This window comes from Acinonyx jubatus, chromosome C1 (assembly GCF_027475565.1).
Source record: "Acinonyx jubatus isolate Ajub_Pintada_27869175 chromosome C1, VMU_Ajub_asm_v1.0, whole genome shotgun sequence".
In the NCBI taxonomy this organism is placed as follows: Eukaryota; Metazoa; Chordata; class Mammalia; order Carnivora; family Felidae; genus Acinonyx; species Acinonyx jubatus.
The window spans coordinates 8,973,827-8,989,466 of NC_069381.1; the positions used below are offsets into that span (position 1 = coordinate 8,973,827).

Consider the following 15,640-nt stretch of genomic DNA (forward strand, 5'->3'; position numbering starts at 1 on the left):
AAGATCTCTCTCTGAACAGTATTTCTCCTCCTGATTTGCTGTTTCTAGAATTTCTTTATGATGAAGATGGGATTAAAGTCGTGGTTTTCGAGCTGCTTCTGTGTATCCTTAGGATTCCGTGATGACCCTAGGGGGTCTCTGAAGCCCTCTGTTCCTTTCCCTACCCCCTTCTACCTGATCAGTTCCACTTTTATCTCTTTCACATAGTTATCAAAATAGTAAAAAAATCAAGAACTGATATATTTAGTGTGGGCTGAATGCTGATGTTATAATTTTGTTCTGTTGGACATGGTTCCTGCCACCACGTGTAGGAGATGAGAAAGGCACTAAGCAAGCATCTAAGTGTTGACGGTAAGATGTTATGGGAAAGATGGAATGGTGCAGGAGGGAAGAACCGAGAGGACCCAGTCGAGATCGAGAGGGGAGGGTGATGCCATTCAGATAGCAAGGGGCTTAGCAGTTTTGGGGGAGGCAAAGGCCAGTGAGCCTGAGGCTTCAGGAGCAGGGTGGAGAATGGCTTGAGACGAGGTTGGAAAAGTAGGCAGTGGGCTTATGCAGGGTTTTATAGGGATTTAGGGGGGAGTTTTGCAGAAACAACTTTGGATTCAACATAGTCATTAAAGCGTAGAAAGAACAGAATGTTACGGTCTCGTTTATTTTTTTAAGGATTACTCAGGTATTTTGTGGGCAGAGTGGTTTTGTGAAGGCCAGAAGGGGAATGGTGTAGGTGTATTGGAGGGGAGTTTCTGGTGGGCCAGGCGAGAATGACGGTGATGTGGATTAGATCACTGGTAGCGGAAGTGGTTACATACTTGTTTGAGAAAAGAATTCTGGTGCTGGACAATTTTCTAAGACTTTTGGGTGACACTATCTCTACATGGGACCCCACCCCTGTAGGATGTCCTTGGGAGGGATGGCTGTCAAATCATTTCAGTCATAAACCCTTTGAGCTCAGCTAGTGTCTCGGGACAGTAGTGAGACGCTGAAGGGATGTGGCACAATATGTACGTGATGCGGAAGGGGAGGAGCAGACAGGAAGTATCTAGCACACGGAGTGTCGCATGGGGAGGTCTTGGTGCCAGGTGAAGACCTCCGGACGTCAGTTTTTTGAAGCTGGCAGTTCTGAACATTTTAGATTCTGTCATCTAAAGACAGAGTGAACTTCCTTTAGCTTTTTAGTTTTTATTCAGGGCCAGTCCTTTTGGGTGTTATTTTCTTCATTCTCTCTCTTCCCTTGGGTCCACGTAGAAGACCACGTCTGCCTGCTGGATTGCATTGTCGTGGATCTGCAAGACATGGACATCTTTGCCGCAGAGAGACGTCCACGAGAGTATTCTAAGGCCTCAGACGACAGCAGTGGAGATCTGATCTTCCCTTCCTATTTTGTGCGGCAGACGGGAGGGAGTCTCCTCACTGAGCCTTGTAGGCTGAAATTGCAGGTGGAAAGGAATTTGGACAAGTGAGTGGTTTACATCTGAGTAACTGTCTGTCCTAGGTAAAGTCTTAATAACTTGGAAGTCGGCGCTGTGAAGGTAAGTCCGGAAGAGATAGGTATTTACTTATTTCTTCTATGTAACAGATGGTTATTGAGTCACTGCTATGTTCTAGACACGAGGGCTACGCTAATGCAAAGAAAAACCTTCTGTCGTTATGGAGTTTACATTCTGTTAATACAGGGATAGAAGGCACATAGGTGACTCTAATTTAGTGTTTGATTCAGTGTTATAAATTGTGTTACAGGATTGCCCCCAAGGCCTTGGAAACAAAGGCGAAGGGGCACAGATGTAACGTGGATTTTGGCAGAGGTAGGGAGGTAGTGATGGCAGAGAAGGTATTTTGGAAGTGGTGACATCTGGATTATATGTCCCAAGCACAGTAGATTCTGGACTTGTTGTTGCTACTTACCCTGGAGCTCCATTTAATCAGAATAACAGTGGAGATGCGGTTCTGCCCATTTCACTCCAGTAAGCAATTTGAAAGGACTCCAGAAAGGCTAAAGCACTGACTCTAATTTACCTTTTAATTGGCCTCAAACATAGGATACTCATGTCTGCAGTTCAGAGCATTGCTTCAGTTGCCATTACTTCCGTGGGAGCGTCTGGGAAGCATCTTGGAAATAAATGTTCCCACACTCCACCTGAGACCTCCAGAGCCTGACTCTCAGGTGTCTGTGAACCAGGTCCCCTGGTGGGGACCCGGGCCACGTGCACAGCCTGGGGCTGCTGCGCACAGCACGTGATGCGTGTCCGTTTGGGGCATTGATTTTGGAGAAAGCAGCAATGCTTGTGTTTCAACCACAGGCAAAGATGAGGCTGTAAAGTAATGGAAGAGGTTCTCATGTGTAGCATTTTGAAAAGCAGTCTCCTTACTTGCGGCGAGTGTGATTTTAATCCCTCTTTGGCCGCTCCCTTCACGGTTCTCGGGTTTGGGTGAGTCATTTAATGTCACTTTTTTTGTTTCTCTCTGGATTAATGATACAGGTCAGCTGCTCTCTCTGGGATTTTTACATTTCGTTCGTATTTGTTATTCAAGTGCTCCCTGGCTGGCGCTCAGTTATGGTTGGCAGGGCTCTCTTTGGTTTTACTGGCTTAGCAGTCTTACGAGGAGCTTCCTTATCTAGAAATCGAACACCTCGTTTTCTTTTCGAGTGATGCTTTCCAAAAAAATGTGCTTTGTTACTCGGATTATGTAAACTTTACCCACTTCCATCAGTGTTTATGTGCAGAGGGTTGTACTGTTAGTCCCAATAGAAGGTGACAACTCAATATAAGATATCCTAGCAGCTGCTTGCACCACAGAAACAGGAATCCGGTGGGGGGGGGTGGGGGGCGCACTGGGGAGCCTTTCCAGCTTTTCTTTGTGGATTGCATCACTGGTCTTTAACATATGTAGGTTTTCCTCTGCAGACAAAGTAATTTTTTATATTCCTCTTCTACTTTAAATTCTGGTCCTCTATGTACTCAGAACATGGTGGACTCTGCAGGGTCCATGATGCCCACTGCACCATGGGCAGGTTGGGAGGGCAGGGAAAAAGCTATTCGGGGTTGGCATGAGCTGTACCAGCCCCTGACCCGGGCATCCCAACTGTACTCCTGCCCATCTCAGTAGAGGCAAGTAATGGATCCAGATTTCATCCTGATGTCCCATCTGGGTTCATTGTGAAACATGGGTTTCTGCCTTTAGTTATCATGAAATCTGAAGAGTTGATTGCAGAGCTTGCCGCTTCTAAAAAAAAAAAAAAAAAAAAAAAAAAAAGAGCTTGCCATTTCTTTATTACTTTTCCAACTGAAATGTTTAAACTCTTTCTGAGTCTCATGCGATTTTTCCATATTTAATAGAGTACTTAGCTAACTCATGGAAGATTTGGGGACTTTTGAAATGCATATTTTGGGAGAAAAGGGGCTTTTTGTTGCCAAGCATGATACTCAGTTGCGCTAACTTGCTTTATTTGAAGCCACAGGAAATTTTTATTATTGGAAGTTAGAAATTAACTGGTTGATAATGTAGGTGGGTACACTTTAGCTCTTATATTTGGGGGTGAGCTTTGTCCGTGTTAAGTTAGTGGTTTGTTTGCCAAAGGGACCTTTTTTCCTTTTCTTAGAGAAATAAGTCACACTGTGCCAGACATATCTATCCACGGCAACCTCTCCTCAGTCCACTGCTCCCTGGATTTGTACAAATACAAGCTGATCCGTGGTTTATTGGAGAACAACCTCGGTGAGCCCATAGAGGAATTTATGCGGCCTTACGATTTACAAGACCCAAGAATTCACGTGAGTGAGACCTCGCGCCGTCCCATAACTCTTAACTTTGGCAGCCTCAGCCGATGGCCACCTCCAGCTCACCTGCAAAGAAGAGATGGGGCAAGAAGCAAATGAATGTCTTGACATATTAACCCCCTTTTCAGACTGGCGTTTTCCTCTTGCAGACTGTTCTCAGTGGAGAAGTGTACACGTGCATGTGTTTCCTCATCGATATGGTGAATGTAAGTCTGGAGCTGAAAGATCCGAAAGGAAAAGAAAGTGCTGGGTCCTTAGCCAGGTATGGCTTTAATGGTACCATTCTGCTACTAGTGACTAACATCACAGCAACGGCGTTACAAACAATACACCTGTTTCGCTTTAGCACAGAGCCGAGTGGCCAGAGGTGGTGCACGGTGCTTTTTAAAAGTTTAAATTCGTTGCTTTATTAGCAAAGACAGGCCCACACCTGGTACTGAACCTGATAAGTTTGAAAGAGCTTCAGAAACAGTGCTAGCCTTTGGTTTCCTGAGGATCTACTGATTTTGTTGTTTCGTTTTAATGTCAGTAGTGTTTCAAAATATTGTATGGTTGACATACTATGTTCCCTGAGTTTCAGGTCTACGGCATAGGGATTCAGCTTCTCTGTAAGTTATGCTGTGCTCACCACAGGTGTAGCCACCACCTGTCACCCATACGACATTATTACAATACCGTGACTATATTCCCTGTGCCGTACTTCCTTCCGATCCCCGTGACTTCTTCATTCCATAACTGGAAGCTTGTACCTCCCATCCACCCTATTTCCCAAATCTACCGTGCTTTAAAAGTATTTAACTGTAGAACCACAGTTCCAGAAAGCTCAGTAATGTCGTTCATGATATTTGTAGATTATACCTTTAACATAGTGCGGTATTTGTATATGTACTGGGAGGGACAGAAAAGCCATCTCAGTTATAGCTGAGTTGCAAGGAGGGGTGAGGGAGGGGAACATTCCAGATAGCCTAGGGAATCGTAAGGTGTAAGGCTTCGATGGAGAAAGTTGTATTATGGTATATTCCTAATATAATCTTGCTGCCATGGTATGTTATCAATAGCTTAAACAATAATAATCAATAAAAACTACCACAGGGGGTAAAAACTACCGCATGTCTACCACGTGACAGACATGTGGACATACTAGTGACTTAGAAAAGCGAAGTCGTTTTTCTCCTGATGCTGTGTGTCCATTGTGGCCCTCCTGCTGCTCTGCTCCTGCAGTCACCGTGGCCGACAGAGCAGCCGGCATCTTGTTGTGCCAAGGAGAAAAACAAGAGCCCAGAGTGGCTTTGAACTGCAGTCAAGTGCTCTGCAGAGCTCATGGGTTAGAACGTGGTCCCACAAAGTGCAGAGGACTCAGAAGTGGTGTCTGCCATAGGGGAATAGGGGAGACCCAGAGCTCTTTGGCGAGCAGCACTGATGGCTGCCTCACTGGCCAAGCTTTCAGAAGTGGGGGACTTCACGTAAAAAGTCTGGATTTCAACCTCTTTTGAGAAGTTGAAAGCTTTGACAATACTGGGCCCATCTTTTCACTTGGAAGCATCCCGAAGCTGAGGAGCCACTGGGCTGCCCTTAGGAGGCTGTGTTCTGCCCAGCGATTCTCTTAGTGTTTCACTTGCGCGGTCTGGGCAGACCAAGGATTTATGGTTACTGGTGTAGAGCCTTTAAGACTGAGTTGTATTTTCACACTTGATAAACTTTTCATTTTGATCTCTTGACAACCATTTGAGGTTGGGCAGATCTTCTATTTTCCAGATGGAATTTTTATCTGGCGTAAGATCATATGGCTGGAAAAGTGGTTCAGTATTTGAAAACAGGACTTCAAAGCTAGAAATTTCCCTACTGAAACACTTTTTTTTTCCTTTGTCTTTCCTCGAGAATCCATCCTGGCCTGTATCTGACTCAGTTGAACGAAACATGGTATAACGAAGGCTTGGGTCCCAGATTGTCTTGTGAGCTAGCAGTTCTTTTCTGATGGTTGGCTACATCCTTACTTTTTTACAAAATGAAGTAGTTCTGCACAGAATGTCATGGTGGTACTGAATAAATTATGAATTGGATCATTGCAGCTTTCTCTGTTACTGAAAAGAAAAGAAAAAAAAGATGGTCCCAAATGCACTTCCTCTTGGTGGACCAGTTGCATTATTTCTCTGTATGAAGAGTATTAATTTGTTCGGATTGTTTCCAGGAAGCTGTAGTGGTTATATAAAAATTCGGCAGACTGTGGAGAGAGAATCCCACAGGCAGCCTAGGAGTTGACAGGGGATGGTTTCAGGGGACCCTTGACGTCCTTTGGGGATTGTTACACATATACAGCCTTCTCAGACTTAGGGTCAGAAACAAGAATGTTAACGCACCCAGAGTATACTAGGTGGTGTTCTTCCTCAAGGAGTCCCTGTGGACAAGGTCATCTTCCTGGAAATGGAAAGTAAGAGACAGGGCACGACGACACTACATCTGTTTTGAGGAGTCTGTTAACAAAATCAGTGAAAGTTTCTCTCCTTCACTGAACTCAGGTATACTTAGGATTTTGTTCTGTTGTCTTGAACTTAGGTAATATTGTAAACCGGAAGAGTGTAACATCTTGTCTGCTTTTTCCCTTTTAGATTTGACTTCAAGAAATGTAAACTGCTCTATGAAAGCTTTTCCAACCAAACCAAGTCCATTAACTTGGTTTCCCATTCCATGATGGCTTTTGACACCCGCTATGCTGGGCAGAAGGCCAGTCCCGGCATGACAAATGTATTCAGCTGTATTTTTCAGCCTTCCAGGAACAGCAGCACTGCCCAGGGATCCATTCAGATCGAACTACATTTCAGGTAGTGGATCCAGACCCTGACCCTGCCTTTTCTTTATCGAGAAATTCCCTTCTGTGGGCAGTGGGCCAAGACTTGTGTCAGCTTTAGAGCATCAAAGGACTGAGGAATCACGGACAAGATAGATAATGGCTCCCCAGTGCAGCTCACAGATTAATTTACTAATCCCGTAACCTTGCAGTTTCATTTATTGGCCAAAAGATGTCTCTGTTGCCTTAAAAAAAAAAAAAAAGTTTAGAATTAAACCAGAGTCTTTAAATCAACCTCCTTGTAAGCTGTAGACTGTTTTAATGGGTAAAGTGAATTGAGGAAAGAAGACGTGACGCTTGGTTAAGGGGGTAAAAGACTTCTGGTCCATAGACATTATAGAAAGATAGGTGGTTTTGACTTGCATTATTAATTGATCTGTGCGAGTCTCGCTAACTCACTTCTCCACTTAAAAGGACTTTAGCCTCTTTGAAGTAGATGATGTTTTTCTTCCCGGTATTATGCTAGGCAGTGGTGTGTGTGGAATGAGTACACGTTTTGGAATTGTACAGCTCCGGACTGAAGACCTTGATCTACCACCTTCTAGCTGTGTGTCCTTGGACAAGTTCAACCACTTTAAGCTGCAACTGTCTACAAGATAGAAATGGGTGACCATACCCACCTCGCAGGGCAGAGGCGGGAACTAAGGACAATCCTGGCACGCTGCACACAGTTGGCAGCTCTTAGTATTATTACTGATGTAGCCGTGTTATTTTATGACCTACTGTAAAATTTTATGACTAAGTGGGGATAGACCCAGAAACTGAAAAATTAGGTTTGACCTAAAATCGTCCAATGTAGGGGCGCCTGGGTGGCTCAGTCGGTTAAGCGTCCGACTTCAGCTCAGGCCATGATCTCACGGTTTGTGAGTTCGAGCCCCGCGTTGGGCTCTGAGCTGACAGTTAGGAGCCTGGAGCCTGCTTTGGATTCGATGTCTCCCTCCCTCCCTCTCTCTCTCTGCCTCAGCCCCACTCGCGCTCTGTCTCTTTCTCTCTCAAAAACAAAAACAAAAAAATCATCCAATGAGAATCCAAAAGGAGACCTTTGGAAGCAATGTCAGTTTTATTCTATTAGTGCTTGATGTTATCAGGTATGTTGTAAATAGAAACCAGTAAGTAAAATGCTGGGAAACACACACACACACACACACACACACACACACACACACACACACGTTGTCAATGTTTATATTGATATGCTTGAATGTGCCTGACATTTCAATGTGCAGTGAGTTCCCAGGTTGAGCTTTCTTTTAGGGAGAGTTCATGGTCACTCTCCATGTACCTCTAGAAAGTCTAGCAAAGGAGACAGTCAAACCTTTGCGTGAATCTTTTGGATGCTTAGAAATAGGAGTGCTCGTCCCTTACTGAGCCTTTCCGTAAGCCAGGCACTCTCCCTGCCTTTACTTAAATTCTCCTGGCAAGTCTGGGAAGCGGGTGACTCCTGCCCCATTTTACAGATGAAGCAGTAGAGGTTAGGAGAGCATCGAGCACCCTCTCCAAGGTTACACAGTGACTGAGTGAAGCGGTCAGGACTGACACCAGTGCCTCTGATCTCAGCGTCCGTGTCCCTTCTGACAGTCCCTGGGTGCGGCCACTGTGTGTGTCTACTGATCCAGCTGGCTGCCTGCAGTCTCAGAGGCTAACCTGGCTGTGATGTGCGGTTCTTTTGTTTGAAGAGGTTTATTTGAGCAGGAGGTTTCCATATATTTGGTTCTTCTGCAGAAACAGTTTCTTTTTGAATTTGCTCCATTATTATTGATCTGACTGCCTAATCTGTCAGCTCCTTGTCTCAGCAGTCATGTTTTTAATACACAAGGAGCCTTGAAATCTTACTCTGTTTATATACTGAAGGTGTATAATTTCTTGGTCACATAGTAAAGTCTTACCTTGGAGCTTGTGAACAGAAATACCATTGTGAGTGAGGGGGTTAACATGTTCTCTGGATTGGAACTTTTGAACGCTTTCTGTGTCTCAAGAAGAATTGCTCTTCTGTTGGGATTTTGTGTGTCAAATATAAATCACTTCACAGTGTTTAAAGGCTTGAAATATTTTCCAGAAAAGGGATCAGACATACTTTGGCTTTCCAGTTAGTGCATAGCTCTGACGATCTGTGTTCAAAATGGGATGGAAAAATTTTACTGAGGGCAACATTTTTTCTCTATTACAAAAGAGTGAAGTGTTTCTGTGAAAAATGCTGTGTCTGTATGAGGGAGCCATGCATCACTGTGCCCTGTTTCTGGAGGCAGTGAGCCAGGTTTAGGAGAAACCAGAGACTAGAGAAGCCAGCCTTAAAAGCATCTCAGAATCTGCTTTTCCAGAGTAGAAGCCCCCTTTAAAGGCAGGAAACCAGGCACATGTAGTAGCTAGAGCCCTACTCACTTTTGAGCTCACGGAACAAAGTTCAACCCAGAAAACCATATAAAGGTGTCTCTAGCCCTCTTTCCTTCTGTCTTACCCATCTCTGCCTACTAATATCCTGGTAGGGCCACACTGTGGTTTGAGACCAGGCCTGGGGTCGTCCTTGGGTTTTCAGCTCAAACAGAGAACTTGGGGTAATGGGGACTACAAAGCCAGTTTTTCTCCGTCCCCTCCCCGAACTCCACTTCCAGAGCGCATGGGGTTGGTTATACCCACATATAAATGTCATCTTACTTGTTCTCCTCCTCAGGCTAAAAGATCGGGGCTCTCTTTTTAGTTCCAGCTGGGCAATTAGTCCTAGTATGTAAATTTGGTGTTCATAAAGAAGTGATCTGAGACATCAAAGAGTGCCTTAGTGATCTTCTTGAAATAGCCTGTAGGGAAGGCAGCTGCCATTTACTGAACACCGGTTATGTGCCTGGTGCTTTATCTTTTACGGCGTTGATATTTCTCATTTTGTAAGTGAGGAAACAGGCTCGGAGAAGGTGGGCGACTTAGCCAGGATAAGTGACTGGATTTAAGCCTCTGCTCTTTCTACTCCACCTGGATTTCTCAGCCTCGGCACTATTGACGTTTTCGGTTGGGGCACTTCCTTGTCGTGGGGCCGTCCTGCCTGTTGTGGGATGTTTAGCAGCAGCCCTGGCCTCTGCCCACTAGATGCCGATAGCAAACCACCTCCCCCCCCCCCCCCGCCCCCACCCTGCGTCGTGACAGTGACAGATGTCTCTAGACATTGGTGGCCAAAAGTCTCCTGGGGAACAAAGTCACCCCTCATTGAGAACTGCTGGATCACACCATCCTGCTTTCTTATGGCATAAAAACATGATTAGCTTTCGAAAACACACACTGAATATTTTATTAAACCGGTGTTCAGAGTTTATTGTAGTCAGAACGGTCAATGTAAAAAATGCTGGAAAAACACCTTCCCAAGCTGAGTACTACACTTGTAAGTTAGTAAAATACATTTCTCCTTTCCTATTTTATTGATTGATTGATTGACTGATTGACTGACTGATTGATTTTTGGGGTCGTTTTCTTGCAGATCTACGAAGGACTCATCCTGTTTTACGGTAGTCCTCAACAACCTTCGCGTGTTTCTCATATTTGACTGGCTGCTGTTAGTCCATGATTTTCTCCACACTCCCAGCGATACTAAGAAACAGACTAATGTTACTCCTTCTCGCCGCCACCGTAACTCTAGCAGTGAATCTGCTGTCGTCCCCAAAACTGTGAAAAGTGGAGTAGTTACCAAGCGGTCTTCCCTTCCTGTGTCCACAGAAAGGCATCTTGAGGTCAAGGTCAATGTAACAGGTGAGCCTATATAGGTGTGAGTCACTCACTGATTCTTAGTCTGAATGTTAGGCTCGGTATGTGTCTTAGAGGATGATTTTTCTGTTGTTTCCGTATTTTGACGTGAGCACTTAACACATTTTCTTTTTTTTTTTAAACACTTTTTTTTTGTTTTTAAATATTTATTTTTGAGAGAGAAAACGAGAGAGAGCGAGAGCGAGAGTGTGCAAGTAGGGGAGGGGCAGGTAGAGAGGGAGACAGAATCCGAAGCAGCTCCAGGCTCCCGGCTGTCAGCACAGAGCCCGACAGGGCTTGAACTCACGGCCCGTGAGATTGTGACCTGAGCCGAAGCCGGACGCTTCACCTACTGAGCCACCCAGGTGCCCCAGCACTTACACATTTTCCTACAGCCCAGCAGGTGTCGTAGTTGTTGACCTCCATCTTCTGCTGTGAACTACTTGCTCTCCCTCAGGATTGCAGGGTTTCTGGGCCTTCTCCTCTGCTTGCCCATCACCCGTGCCTAGCTGGAGCACCACCTGGGCAGTGGTCTTTCCCCCCAGTGTTAAATCTGGCTTCAATTTTCTGTTTGATCTTTAGTGCTCCAACAGATGTGCCTTCCTGAGTTCAGGCAAATTTGGTATGTGAAAATCTCTGTTTAAATGGTAAATAAGTGAGGGGATTGTTATTTCCTTTACAAAAAGAACATGTTCCCTTACAAACAGATTTACTGTGGTTTTTGTTAGCTGGTAAACTCTTCTAGTATATCTGCATGTATTTACCTTGCGTTGGTGACATACCCCAGCTACTGCTTAATGGTTTGGAAGGAGCTGGCCGGCATAGTGCATTGTAGATGGATTGAGTTTCAAAAGTTCTATCTATACATGGTTTTTGATGAAAATAAAAAGTAAATTTGCCATGTACAAATGAGTAGAAAGTTGTCTGCTTTTAGTAATTTTGGAAAAATCTACCTTAAATTCGTGTGTATTCTTTGTAAACAACTCGAACAGCTATGTGGATGATGTCATGCCTTACACTGGCTGACCAACATGAGCATGTCAATCTCCTTCCTGGGATTTTAAAACAGGTCACTGTTTGGAGAAGGGCCGATTTCCTGGGCTTCTGAATATCTGATCTGGCCTCTCAGGAGACTCAGCTTAAAAATATATTCTAAAGAGAGAAGAAACTGTCTCGCAGTCTTTTCTGCTTGTGCAGTGTTCTGTTGGCTGAGCTGGGCCTGGCCAGATATAGAAACTGTGTTCGGGATGGTGGTGAAGCAGAAGGTCGACAAATGTCCTGGGAACAAATCTTTCTGGCTCGTGTCCCCCTCCCCCCTCCCCGTGTAAATGTGTTGCTAGTTTGCAACAGTCTAATGCTTCGCAGCTTCCCAGCTTCTGCTTGGTTGACAATGCTGTCTTTTCCAGGCACGGAGTTTGTGGTTGTTGAAGATGTGTCCTGCTTCGATACCAATGCCATTATTCTCAAAGGCACTACAGTGCTCACCTATAAGCCCCGATTTGTCGATCGCCCCTTTTCAGGGAGTTTGTTTGGCATCGAGGTAAGAAGTCTCCGTGTCGATCAAAACACTCAATGGTTTGGCCTAAGAGAAAGGGCTCTGGAAGAGAATTGTAGCTCCTCAGCTTTCATTAGGGGAAGTGATTGGTGGAATTGGTGGACTCTGGCCCTCTTCTTTGTTTTGTCCTCAAATCTACCAGGTTATTCTAACGTGTGAATCCAGTCCTCCAGCATCGGGCTCTACGTGTGCTGAGGGACTTGACCTCTTTCTCTGACGTCCTCCCTTCCTCAGGAAGTTAAGGGAGACTCTGCTCATCCCCATGACCCTGTTAGGCCCCTGCTGTGTTCATTCCTTCTAGCGGTCTAGTCCTTGGCAAATGAGTGAAGGTGGGGAGGTGGGCCTCATTGCCCTCACGTCCCCTTCCCCACATCGAGTCGTTGTGTCTTTGAAGACCTAGGGCTCTGTGGTCATTATAAAAGGTGTTAAGGATTTTATGTATTATCCTTTTAGGAACATCTAGTCTGTAAAAGGAACTCTCTAAAGAGTCACACATAACCTCACAGAGTGAATCTCTAATAGTGCTGCTTCAGGCTCTGCTTTAATCTCACGAAGGAGATACTTTGCACTGGAGTGGCCTTTGCAGCCTGAAAATTACATGATGCAGTATTCAGCATAAACTGTTCTGCTTGTCTTAAAGCCGGGAGTTGTGGAGACGGAAGGAGAAATGAGGCACATTATTATTTCTATTAAGTATTCTTAATTCACTGATCTCAGCTGACGTTCCTCTTGTTATAATATTGGAATATTTGGTCTGGGTTTCTCGTCATTTCCTTTCCCTTTATGATTGAACTTTTCATGCCCTGTTCTTTCTAGTGGTGTTTCAGAGTTGAATGAACAAAACTTATTTTCACCGTCAGCAACATATGGTGCTTTTTTTCCCCTGCATCAGATGTAGCTGAATAAAACCGGTAGAGATTTCACTTCTCAATCACTTGTTTCTCTCATGTAAGGAAACTGAGGTTTCCTCCCTCTCCCTCTCCCTCTCCCCCTCCCTCCCTCCCCCTCCCTCTCCCCCTCCTCCTTGTGTCCCCCCCCCCACCCCGTATAAATGTGTTGCTAGTTTGCAATAGTCTAGTGCTTCCCAGCTTCCCAGTGATGTGAGTTGATCATGAAATTGTGGTTCATCTGCTTTCCAAGCCATTCCAGTACCAGCTCTGAATGGAAAATGTTGGTGATTGATTAATGAACTGTCAGGTACAGTTGCATTTTGTGTAGCCAGAGCCCCTGAAGAAAAGAGGAAAATGAAACTTTTTTTGCTCCAAAGTCTTACAAGAAGTATATGGCAAAATATTTGAGATTCCTGGAAATTCCTTTTAATTTTGTTCCTGCAGCAGCACAATTGGATCTGGATTTTAAGACCCCTTTGGTATATCACTGGGGGAGAATAGCACTAGAAAATGCCCCCCACCCTCCACAAAGGGGAAGAAGCAAGGGAGACCAACGCGAATGCTTTCTCCTGTACTGTTCTTGAAGCACAAAAATAATTTGGTCCTAGAATGGGAGTCGTCTCTCCCTTCTCTCTCCCCATAAATATATTTATTGTTAAACACTTTATTATAGAACATTTCAACACACACAAGTGAACAGATTAATATAATGAGCCCTTATATATGCACCACCAGCTTTAATAATTAATGTATTTATTTTCAATTGTGAAACAACAATTATATCACCTAAAATTTGGGGGAGGGGAGAGAAAAATTACCTATCCCTCTGTACAGAATCTCTATGGACATTTTGATGTGTTTCTTTCCTTAAAGTCATGGCATAATATTATTTTGATTGGGCTGCTTGTTCACATATCCTATCTTCCTACATTCCATATGGTCTTTTTTTTTTTTTTAAAGTTTATTTATTTTGAGAGAGCAAGAGAGAGAGAATCCCAAGCAGGCTCTGCACCATCAGCACAGAGCTTGACATGGGGCTCAAACTCATGAACTGTGAGATCATGACCCAAGCCGAAACCAAGAGTTGTACACTTAACCGACTGAGTCACCTAGGCCCTCCCCCTGCCCCCCACCGCCATGGTCTTTTTAATTGTCCCTTTTATTATTATTTTAATTTTATTTTTGAGAGAGAATGTGAGTAGGAAAGAGAGGCAGAGGGAGAGAGAGAGGATCTCAAGCAGGTACCACACTCAGCACAGAGCCCGACACAGGGCTTGAAGCACGACCCTGGGATCATGACCTGAGCTGAAATTAAGAGTCGGAAGTTCAACTTACTGAGCCACCCAAGCACCCCTTTATTACTTTTAAATGATCGCAAAATATTCCGTTGAGTAGATGTGATATGATATAGGTTGCTCTTAATTTTTTTTTTTATTAACTATGAAATAATGGTTCGGTGATTTTTTTTTAATGTATTTTGCATTATTTCCATAGGCTAGTTCCTAGAAAGAAGTAGAATTATTGGATCAAGGGGTGTGAGATTTTTAAGTCTTTTGCCATGTATCAGTAAATTGCCTTTTATATGGGTGAACCGTTTCACGTGCTCCTGGCAGTGGGTGAGAATCCCCGGTTCACTCTCAACAGTATTTATTTCAGCAGTTGCTATGGGTCTTTTGATAACACAGGGCTGATTGATACTAAGAGAGTGTTTTCTTTTTTTTCTGTTGATGCTTAGACTCTTCTAAATCAGACATTAATTCTTACTGTATTGCATTTCATTCTCTAGGTGTTTTCATGCCGACTAGGGAATGAACATGATACAGCTCTTTCAATTGTTGATCCGGTTCAAATTCAGGTGGAACTCGTGGGGAATTCTTCTTATCAGAACAGTTCAGGATTGATGGATGCATTCAATAGTGAAGATTTCCCACCGATCTTAGAGGTAATGATAAAAAATCTGTCTACACATCGATACACTCTCAAACACATTCCTGAGCCCGCACAACTTACTTACTGTGCTGAACTCCACATTTTTTTTCACTATAGCAAATACAAAGTAAATAAGACATTGTCTCTGTCCTAGAAAATCTTTCAGTCTCGTGGAGAATAAAAGAGCTGTCAATTGGTAGAATCTTGAAGTTTTATAAAAGTTTATGGAAAGCAGAACGCAACACAGGGAGGCATCTGGGTTGTGGGTGGAACCGAAGGCAGGCTGAGTCTGAGCGGAGGGGCAGGATGTCAGGCAGAGGAGGAGACCATGCCACGTTGGCCAGTAGCAGAGTTGGAAGCGGAAGGGGTGCAGCTAACGCAAAACGGAGAGAGATCTCCCTAGAACAAAGGTGCGTGGGAATGTGAGGATGCGAGCTGAAGAGAGGGAGGCTAAAGGCAGGCAAGGAAGGCTTGAGAAGTTAGTGTGTGATTTCTTTGACAGAGGAGGAACGATTAATTAATCCGCCTGAACCATGGGAGATTGAAGGATAGAGAAAAGCGGTGTTGATTTTTTTATCTTTAAAGAAAAATTTGAAATAGCGAATAAACAGAATGCCACCCCAGACATTCCAACAGTCATCCCAGTTTGTGTTTTTTTTGAAATGTATGTTTGTTTATTTATTTATTTATTTTTTTCATGTTGGTTTATTTTGAGAGAGAGAGAGAGAGAGAGAGAGTGAGCACACAAGCAGGGGTGGGGCAGAAAGAGAGACGGAGAGAGAGAGAATCCCAAGCAGGCTCCACGCTGTCAGCACAGAGCCTGACACAGGGCTCAGTCTCACAAACTGTGAGATCATGCCTAGAGCTGAAATCAGGAGCGGGATGTTTAACTGCCCGAGCCACTCAGGAGCCCCTAATG

The 15,640-nt window shown here is 44.3% G+C and overlaps 1 protein-coding gene across 10 annotated transcripts in view; it reads left to right on the forward strand.

The window, feature by feature from the left end:
- VPS13D (vacuolar protein sorting 13 homolog D) overlaps positions 1-15,640 on the forward strand; it is a 256,101-nt gene that overhangs the window by 68,858 nt on the left and 171,603 nt on the right. For all 10 annotated transcript variants that reach the window (XM_027060372.2, XM_027060377.2, XM_027060374.2 and 7 more), the window contains 7 exons: positions 1,249-1,459; positions 3,602-3,773; positions 3,929-4,041; positions 6,386-6,598; positions 10,085-10,353; positions 11,754-11,887; positions 14,579-14,734. In XM_027060372.2, coding sequence (XP_026916173.2) covers positions 1,249-1,459; positions 3,602-3,773; positions 3,929-4,041; positions 6,386-6,598; positions 10,085-10,353; positions 11,754-11,887; positions 14,579-14,734 — 1,268 coding nt within the window. The remainder of the gene's footprint in view (positions 1-1,248; positions 1,460-3,601; positions 3,774-3,928; positions 4,042-6,385; positions 6,599-10,084; positions 10,354-11,753; positions 11,888-14,578; positions 14,735-15,640) is intronic.